This window comes from the organism of the source record quoted next, unplaced genomic scaffold (assembly GCF_019419815.1).
Source record: "Pyrus x bretschneideri cultivar Hongxiangsu unplaced genomic scaffold, Pyrus_bretschneideri_v1 Contig50, whole genome shotgun sequence".
NCBI classification, from domain to species: Eukaryota; Viridiplantae; Streptophyta; class Magnoliopsida; order Rosales; family Rosaceae; genus Pyrus; species Pyrus x bretschneideri.
In genome coordinates this window covers 2,950,461-2,961,240 of record NW_025999788.1, presented here as the reverse complement: position 1 = coordinate 2,961,240, position 10,780 = coordinate 2,950,461, and the positions used below count along the sequence as shown (strand labels likewise).

The following is a 10,780-nucleotide window of genomic DNA, read 5'->3' as shown; positions in this document are numbered from 1 at the left end:
AAATTGGGTCAATACACTCTCGTCCGACGATGTCTTTCGTCGCATTGACTTCCTTTTACCCAATGGAATAGTTTATACACCGTGTAAGGCCCTACGACGATTTGTGCCTGACTATTCTATGCCGACGAACTTCCATCAAGTAAAGTTTCCAGCGACAAATCGTCCTTTTAGCTGATGAAAATTTTCTGTCTGCCAAAGGGATTTTTTGTAGTGATAACACATGATGTTTCTGTTTGTTGTACTTCATGAAATTATTTTTTCACGAGTAATTCTTCTGCTATTATTTTATTTATTATATATATTTTTTTGTTTGAAAATGAGCGATGCCTTTATTTGATTGATTACATAGTATAATCTTAGAGGCGGACATCCCGTATAATAATGGAGGAATCTTGCCTGTGACGTATGAGTAAAAACTCAACACCTTATCGATTAGGATATTGGACCATAAGCAAAGCTTAAGTTCTTCACACTTGCCGCAAGGGCATTAACATCTTCAGCAATCAAACCAAGTGAAGAGCCATTCAACCCTACACCAAGTTAATAGCAGGAATTGAATTTGATGAATCACTCTCCACCTGCGCCCATTTTAAACCCATCCTGGCTGACTTATTAAGTTGTTTGGTTTATATTTAGAACTGGGCATTCTTTATGCTGATAGGGATTTTGGTCAGGCTCACCTTCCTTCATAGAGCATTGGATTGTCTTAGTGTACCCAAAAATTAATGACCCAATTAGCACATAAGATAAAGATGAAAGAAAATTCGTTGGCCCATTACCTGGAATACGTGTATAAACAATGGATGTGCGTTTTAAAATCTCTTTGCATACAAATTTTCTTTATGCATACATATTCTCCAATCTCCATATCGTGGAGAAAAGCTTAGTTATACAATCGCATATAAAATCTTTCTTTATCATGCGATGATCGAGATAAACATACAGATAAGATGTATGATTTCATTTAAACTTTTTTTCCTACTATTTGTGTAAGGAAGATATAACAGTTAGTATTGGAAGGATAGTCTCTCTTTTTATTATTAGAATAACGGAGGGAATGATAGTCTCGTTGCTTATGCGGTTTGTGACATGTAATTGGAAAATGATAAATACACAACTCTAAGTCTTTCGTCCATCTCTATTTAATTATGATTGTTATTTCCGTGTGATTTATTTACTAAATTGTAAATTAATTGTGATATTGGCTGAATAATTTCCTTGAATAGTTACAAAGGGGTTTTATATAATACAGAGAGTAAACACGATCCTAAATTAAAACCTATACAAATTGTTTCCTAGTTGACATGTTTGTACAGAATGGAAGGTAGATTAATATTAGTTGGCTCTCCATGATCCAAGGAAATCACTATAATAGAGAACCAACTGATTTTGGTTCACTTAACGGAAGTCCGTATTTATCATCTCCCTCTGTAGTTTAGAATGTTATCTCTGCCATTAATGGGAGATAAAAAAGTGTGGGGGTTTTTTTCCTTGCGTGTCTGTGTTTAAAAAGTTATGAATCGATTGACAACTCCAATTATCATAGTCAGTTCGAATGGCAGTGTCGTGGATGTCATAGCCATCGATCCTCGGGGTGTTCACGTAGTTCCTACAAGGTGAAGATGATGGGGGCGACCATAAATTTTTTTCATTTAGCCGCTACATACCCCGTCTGATCCCCTATTTGTCGATTCAATATAACCTTGCTCTGCACGAGTGTACTGTATGACCAAGAAAACCCTCAATGATCCCTTCCTGGCAACTATGTTACTAGCGAAACTAGCAAAGTTTACTTCTTAACTATTTAAACAAGCCACTAGCACTGTAAACATTAAAATGTCTTTTGCAGGTATACCCCTCTCACTAGTGGCAAATGAAGATAACATAAACATTTCGAATTAAAAGAGTGTCTTTTGCAGGTATACCCCTCTCACAAGCGAATATGATGTCTATAACTTCTTGGCATGATTATAAGATTACATGCTGGAGAATTAGAGGACCTCAATTTTTTTTTGTTTTACATAAACATTTCGAATTAAAAGAGTGTGTCAAATTTTATGAAATTTTTTTCCTTCTTGTACACACTGTATCTTTATTAAGTATCAATAACGACTCACTACAAAGTTTTCTCCTTGGATTGGGACGTTATGTCTTCCCATTTGCTGCTTGGCCCATATGTGTTCGAATCGAAATGAAATAGTGGGGAGTGGGACATGGTCAAATATTTTGAGTGCAAAGCGTCAAAGTGTAGGAAACACAAGTTGTTGAGTGTTGGAGGGTAACGATCAACACCTAAAAGTAGGGTTCTTTTAAAATTCTGTACATCTTTGGCTTGTTTGTGTTACCACGAAGTAACAATAACTGCATAAATAAATTCATATATAAACATAGTGGGAAACAATAAGATATCATTTTGGTGTCACATGCAGATTATAAATGTTAAATTTAATGATAATACAAATGAAAAATATCTGAATAAGCTGTCAGCTTTGACCTTTAAAAATAATGATGAAGTAAAATTTTGGATTCTAGAGGCCAGGAGGTGTTGATCATTCACACTTTTGCTTCCTAATCCATTAACTTAGATAAAGGACAAAATTAATATATTTTAAGGCCACTATGTATATGTTTGCAGTATTTAAGATAATATAGGTTTCCATGTAATGCTATAAGGACAACATTAATATATTTTAAGGCCACCATGCAAATATTTGTAATATTTAAGATTATATAGGTTTCCACGTAATATTTTAGACTGCAATAATTGAGACACAAAATTATTTTAATCCACATGTTGTACAGTACGCCTCTTTCAGCTTTACAAAGGAGGGAATTAGTTAACAGAATTCTCTAAGGCCGTAGATCTAAACCGCATCGTGACCCCTCAACTCTTAACTAGAAGCTTTGATCCAAAGGTCAAACTAACGAGTAAAAAAAGAGAAGGTCAAAAGTGAAGGAAAGAAAATTAACATAATAATTAATTAAAAAAATATATATATATCTGAAAGATAAATATTATGATTCTTTTTTACTGCGGACACCAGTTATTACTTCCACTGGAGCTTATGTCCAAAAGTTCTTCCAAATACTCAGCGCCCAAATCCTCTAATACCATCACATTTTGTGGCAAAACCTCATTTACTTTTCTTTGATCCGTGCATTGGCTAACTAGTTTATTACACTTTTTGTGCATCGACTTTCTTTTCATGGAGTGCCTCCTCTTAAGTGCGATGACAGGTGAGCACGCTTCATCGTGTCTATACTCGATTTCTTGAAGAGACTCTTGGACAACTTGTGCTGGAAAATTAAGCACAGCCAAAGAACCCCTCAGCGCAAATGCAGCTTGGTCATAAGCTAAAGCAGCTGCCTCAGGGCTATCGAATGTGCCGAGCCAAACCCGAATTCCATTCCTTGTTGAGTCTCTTATTTCGGCAGCATATTTTCCCCAAGGCCTTCTCCTCACCCCTCTATAAGCCTTCTGCTTTGTGGATTTTTCTTCTAGGGTTTGGCTGTTGGCTGAAGTCACCTCCTCTTCTTTAACCCTATTGAAGTTGTTCGCCTCGTTCTGTGCAACAAATGTCTGTTTTGCGCTTCTGGCCACCACATCGTGCAGCAACGTATCTTGGGAGTCGTTGATGCTAAACGGTGAAAAATTCATCAACTCATGACTATTGAAAGGAAGTTGTAGTGATTCATCATCCCATGAAAAGGAGTCTAGTGAACCGAAGGAGGAATCCGATGAGAAATCTGAAGGACTTGAAAATTGGAAGAAAGCAGACTCCATTTCCATGTGGGTTGGGATTGAAAGGGTGTCTAAATTTGTGGTTTCTTTTTGTTCCTTCTTTTTCTTGAGGCTGTGGGTGTTTCTTTGTTATGGTACCAAATAGGCCAAGGTCCTATATATACATGAAGAAAAATAAGAAGGTTTTTGAATTTTGAACTAAAGACACCCCATAAGATTACAAGGGCAGATATTAGATAATGTAAATGATTAAATTAAGCTATGAAAGCTACCAGTTATGGTCAAGGAGGATGTTTTAGGATTGTCCACCAAAATCTAGAGAAGTATGTGTTCTTTGTTTATAACAAGGACCGTACTTTTAGGCACGTGGGTCAAATAAGGCCCGGCGGCGGGGTCTGACCTAAATTAACAAATTACATATAATTATATGAATGTGATGTTGCCGTGGCATCATGGCAATCCATATTTGTAATCGGGTCGGTTTGCATAACGAATTAAATAAACAGTTTGTTTCATATCTAAGGAATTTAGTTGTGGAGTGGTGCAGCTGGCCATGGGGACCAGTCGGCTAAACAAACAACAAACATTATAAGGGTTAACGAAATTATTAGGGCTCTGGATTTTTTCTCCTTCCATTTAGAAAAAAAATTAAAAAAATAGGAGAGAATCTAACACCAATTATTAGTCATCCATTATATAAAAAAGAGGACATGATTAATTCCATTATTGATTTTTTGTTGTAGACTTGCATAACTCAAATAATTAAAAGCGTTTTTTTATGTATTTAAAATCTTGAATGCTTGTTGCGCCCTATCATTTTTAAGCAATTTATGATCCTCCTACTACCCCTAAAACCATGGGCGTAGGTTGTTTTTTTTTTTTTTTTTTTTTTTTACTTTGTTTTTTTTTTAAATGATAGGTAATTTACATTAAATTCATTAAACTACAAAAAAGAAGATTCAAACATAGGACTTCAGATGTATGGACGAATACTCTTATCCAACTGAACTATTTATGTGAGTGTAAGTTGTTTTAGTGGAATAAGTATTGCTACAAGCCACATATAAAAAGAGAATATTTTTATAAATGAATTAAACAAATTATATACCACTAAATTGGGTTTTGTGTAAGGAATCAAAATATGAATACATGTAAGATCCATCGACATCATTTAAGTATTTAAAAAGCTTTAGGAGGAAACATTGATGATATTTTTATTATCTGATTTTGTCTTTTCTCAAAACTTGGTTTTTTAGTACTATAAATTTATAGCTACTGCAGGAATCAATTATGTTTTTATATTCTGATGCGGAGTTGATCACCACCTATTTCTCCTTTTCTTAATAACTAATAATTTGACATACTAATACTATCGGTTATTAAAATAAATAAATAAAGATAATACTTGAGTACTGACGGTTTAGTATCCAAAACACTAACCTACATGGTCCAGTAATAATAGAACACTTGTCATTTACACTTTCGCCAAACACTCGTTGTCTTGTTAACCAAACACCCGACTTATCTTAAACCAATAACCAAACACTCATCTTCTTCCTTGCGTCTTCCCAGGCCCCGTGTCCCCACCTATTTCCGTCAATCTCATCCCGCAAACCCCTCCTCCGACCACCATTCCAACCACATCCCCTCCCCCGTGGATCCACTACCATCCCCATCTCTGTCGTCCCCACCCCAATCTCATCTCCAATTCTCTTTGATAAATTCCATTCCTAACCCCACAAACATAGAGACAGGAAAACCCATCCCCACCGTCGATCGAGCATTTTTCTCCCTTCGCCGGAGACCTCGTAGCCTCCATCCTTGATCTGGAAATATGCCTTATTGCTTGTGAAGGAAAAATTAATAAGTAGTACTGAGATCTATAGCCATAGAGGTTGTTAAGAGATGGATGGTGCATATGGCCAACAAAGAGGAAGGATCGAAACTTGGCTTCTGATGGGGAAGGACATGAAAGTGGTGTAGAAGGGGTCTGTGTTTCTCCATCGTTGAGGTCAGAGAGGAGAGATGTTTGGTTGCAAGAATAGCTGATAATTTTAATATATGTAAATTATACACGTGTATCTTTGTTAGTGGGACAAGTCATAGCCAGTATACTTGTGGTACTGAACAGTCAATGCCTAAGTATTGTCCAATAAATAAATAAATAAAAGAGGTGGATTGTCTGCCTTCTCATTTCCATACTCTTCTCATGTCCTTCTGTTTGTATGATTACGGTTAAACCACGTCAACATTTTATATTCTTATTACTTTTTGTTTTATTATTTCTATAAAAAATTAATATAAAATGTTGACGTGGTTTAACCGTGACAACACATCACAGGAGGACATAAAGATAGTATGAAAATGGAAGGGCAGACAATCCACCTCCATAAATAAAACCCTATCAGTTTAACCAAATATGCATATAAGATGCCATAAATAACTTCAAAATAATCTAACATAAATAACTTCAAAGTAATCCGACATCATTAACTTCATGAATAATCTAAAGTGGAAACATTTTTATATAATTTTGTCTGTTATGTGGTTTGATTACACGAGTATTGACAGGCTTATTTGGCCGGAGACCAAGAATGGGCAGTACTCGGTGAAGACCGAGTACCACAGGGAGCAAGCTCGACTAAGCCCCCTGGTGTTATCGTCCCTTTTCATCCAATGTTATCCCGAGTCAGATTTGGAAGGTTATCTGGAGGCTTAAAACGCCGGCAAAGATCCGAAGTTTCATGTGGAAAACCCTCCACCGGGCTTTTTCCGACAATGCATGAATTGTTCAAAAGGCATTCAACCCCTAATCCGACTTGCCCGATATGCTATAACCAGGATGAATCGATCGAACACTTATTGTTATTATGCCCCTGGGTGGAACCCATATGGTTTGGTGGAACTCTTAACCTCAAAATTGATAGGAGTGAGGTTTCGAGCTGGGTGGAGTGGGTACTCTCTTTCTCAAATGTGCATGGCGGTCCTACTGGTAATAGAGTGGCCCTTCTTTCGTATGTTACCTTTACTTGTTGGCACATTTGGAAAGGTAGATGCAATCTTTTGTACAATAACAGTCAAATCAATCCCACACAAGTCATATGTGCTATTTCCAACTCGGCTGGATCTTTGTTCAAAGCTGTGAGAAGGAACTCGGTGCTCCTAGAACATGGAGCAGTGGCTGTTCGTGAGCTCAGGTGGTCTCTTCCTCCCACGATGTTCACAAAAATTAATGTTGATGCCAGTTGGTATGAGCCAACGTGCTCCAGGTTTGTGGGAATTGTTTTGCGGGATGTCGATGGCTCTTTTGTTGCTGCAATCCGGCATGCCATCAGGGCTCCGAGTGTGGGTGCTGCGAAAGCAGAGGCTATCCTTAAAGGTTGTGAGTTTGGTTTAGCTTTGGGGCTTCGAAAGGTATTTGTGGAATTTGATTCCTATGAATCTGTTTGCCCTCTTTCAAATTCTTTTGAGATTGGCATATAGGAGGCCTACCCTTCCCTGGTGAAAGCTAAATGGTTAGGGGAGTCTTTCCAGGACTGTCGCTAGTCTTGGATCCCAAGATCAATCAACATGGTGGCGGACTTGTTGGCGTCGCAATGGTGTGTGGAGATGTGCGATCCCTTTACTGTCCATAGTTTTTCTTTTCCTTGTTGTTTGCTTGCCTCCGTGTTGTTTGCTTGCCTCCGTGTAGGCTCTCTTTGTATTGATTGGCATCTTTGCCCGGGTAATGAATTCCCCAGCTTCCAAAAAAAAAAATGGTGTTGGTAATTAAAGTTACAGACCAATAATGCCTAAGATTACCGACACTTTAAAATTCGATTCTTAAATTTTTTACAGATCTGTGGTTTTGTATCATGTGCACTCAAGTAATTTTAAGTATATTGTAACACGGCTACGTATTGTTAACACATAGTTAACACATAAATTTTTGTTTTTGTTCAATATAACTTATAGTAAGGCATACTATCTTTTTAACCCATCTTTATTATAACGCATAAAGTAATGAACCAAATGATTTACGTTTCTTGTAGCGATAAAAACTCCTCGACAATAGTTAAATATAGATAATTTATCTTTTACATATTTATTCAAATACCATAAGTGGAGAATTTTATATGGACTCTGTCGGTCAATTGACTTTTGACTTGCTGCATTTTATGCACGGATGTTCATGTCTTACAATGCTTCGTTGTGCATGGTGACATTTTATTTCGACTGGGTTTCTACTTCTTTTAACATATTTTAGTCAAACAACTTCTTGAGTCGTTAAAAGGTCGTTAATTCTAACTTCTGTTGCCGGTCCTTGATATCCATGAAAATAAAATAATACAAAAAATATTAACTGGAGGTATTCAAATTAGAATTTGAAATTTTTTACTTAAATCCATATAACTTCTTTTTGCTCTCAATTTAAATTTTATATATGAAATGTCAATATAATCCTATTGCATAATTACCATCAAGTACAAGATACGAATAATAAATAAAAATAAGGAATTATTATTAGTACTCCAAAAATCTCATTTAGCATTCTAAACCTTTTATAATTAGAAAGAAAAATATATTTGTGAGGAGTGTCGAATGAGATTTTTTGAGTGCTAATAACAGTTCCCATAAAATAAGGTTTATCAATAAACGCACACCCAATAATCAAACCCTAACAAAAAATGACAACACCGTATATATCATGTTATTAAAAAAATGATGAGCAATACAATTTTTATGTTTATGTACATGCTTCTTTCTCTTACACCAAAAATGACAGTATCAATTACAAATAAACAAGAAGTTTTCTCACCAAATAAAGCTGCTCTCAACTAGATTTTCTATCTTCCTTCGAATTGCTTCTGATGTATTTTTGTTGCTTCTGAGTTTTCTAATTTCAAACAGGTACAATTTGATTAACTTAGTGGATCAATTTCACTGTCGAGGTATTTATATAATTTAATCTTTTTAGGGTACATGCTTCTTGGCCTCTTAAATGTTGACCATACATATTCTCTTATACTTCAAAACCTCTCACAACATAATGGAAGAAGAACAATCTTTACAACTTTTTTCTCCAGAACGCATGATTCAAGACCAGAATGTTAGAAATGCTGCTTCTGTCCTACCTCCTATTATTTTGTTTCATGGCACTACAGATTACTTCATACCATTACCATCAGATGTCAAGTATACGTTTCCCTAGAAATGAATTATTTGATTGCCTGCAGTTATTTCTTAATGAAAATATTGAAAATCTATATAGTTGGTGCAAAGCAACCTAGAATTTACCAAGAGCAACGTTGTAGAGGATGATGGATGATGGAAACTCTATAAAAAACAACGGTTGGGAGGATATAACGTCTGAGGAGAGAATGCTTTGATTTTGGTTTTTTATTTTAAAATGGGTGTAAAGATAAATTTATATATTGAATTGGGTTTGTAAGGCTAGTTTAGGTAGTAAATTTAAGTTTAAAGAGATATTAATAGTTTAATTAAAAATAATATGGGTGCAAAGAGTAAGCTGGGTGTAAAAAGAGGTTATATGGGTTCAAATAAAATTTCCTTAGAATTTTGAGGGGTCACTTAGTACTACTGTGAAATCCCATTCCTGGATTTCACTATTGTAATCTACGTATTTCGTATTCACAGGATTTTATGGTATTTTCGTGAATTTAAATTAATTTTAGATTTTAATAACTTAATTACAAAGTTTGAATTTTTGAAACTAATTAAATCCGTAGACCTTCGGGGGTCACTCTTAATATTTTTTTTTAATTGGGCTCGACCCCACGAGCGAATAGGCGAATGCCGTTCGTGAATCGGGACGAGAAAGGAAACGTTACGGACATTATAAGTTTCTTAAAAAAAAAAAAAGAAATGGCCTAGCAAGCCGGGTCATAGAGGTACCGTTTGGTACGTGGGACGGGACGAGACGGAACAGAGTGGGACAAGGTGTTCTGTCCCACGTTTGGTGTGCCTAAAATGGGTGGAACGAGCTATTCCACGGGACGAGTTTTGGGTGAATTTTCGTTCCACCTCACCCCCTGGAACGACTCGTTCCACATCCGTGAAGCACAAAATTATAACCTCTCCGTCTCCTTCTTCTTCCTCCTTGTTTCCATCCGAGGGCATCTTTGCTCCCGCTCCGTTCCGTTCCGTCCTGTCCCGTCCCATTCTATTATGTCCCGTCCCGTCTGCATACCAAACGATACCAGATGGACCCGCGAACCTGACAAAAATTTGTGAGTTTCGATGTCAATTTCGGTGTTTTTCCGGTGATCCAAGGCTCGCCACCACCTGGAAATCAATCACCATCATCCCCTTTTTAGTTTACACCTAAGATTGTTGGGGTTTTCGCCCCATATCGTGAAGAACAAAATCGTCGGTTTCCGGGGTGCCACAGCCGAAATCCACCGATCGTGAAAGCTACGTCGACCACCACCACCAAAACACTCTTCTTGGGGCCTAGAACAAAGCCCAAACAACTATAGAGGCAGCAGAGCACCGAAAGTGATGGATTGAAGCCACCAATTTCTAAGGTTTCCGGCGAGTTCGAGGGAAACTGGGGCTTTTCCCGGCCAAATTGAACTTGGTCACAGGTATAAAACTTACTCTACTTATTGAGATCTTCATTTCTGTGAAATTTGGTAATTTTTGGAAATAGTTGAAATTTTCAGCAAGTCGGGGCATGTGATGGCACGTGGGCCGAGACCCCACCTGCCCTTCCTAGACTAATTTGGTTACCTTGATTCCATATGTGACGTTCGATTGAGGAAAACTCGTCATATGACTATAGTTTTTATATGGACCGCCACTTGTACATTATATGAATTGACGATTCGACTGTTGGATCGGCGCCAAACTTAAATACGTAATTGTACATAATATTTGAGGATATTAAGAATTTATGGATCGGGAATCCGGCGTATGAATCTTCCCAAATTGAATTTCTAAGTTTGTAAAACCAAATGTCGACTGCCTCTTGATTTCGTGATTAATGGAGATCCGACCGTTAGATCTCAATGAAATTTTAGTCTGTTATTCTAGAAG

General features: G+C 36.8%; 1 protein-coding gene across 1 annotated transcript; it reads right to left on the bottom strand.

Annotated features, from left to right (window-relative positions):
* Nucleotides 1-2,951: 2,951 nt before the first annotated feature.
* Nucleotides 2,952-4,019, bottom strand: LOC103946043 (ethylene-response factor C3). The gene has a single exon (XM_009356660.2). The coding sequence runs from the start codon at nt 3,788-3,790 to the stop codon at nt 3,029-3,031; it is 762 nt and encodes a 253-aa protein (XP_009354935.2). The 5' UTR covers nt 3,791-4,019; the 3' UTR covers nt 2,952-3,028.
* Nucleotides 4,020-10,780: the final 6,761 nt, after the last annotated feature.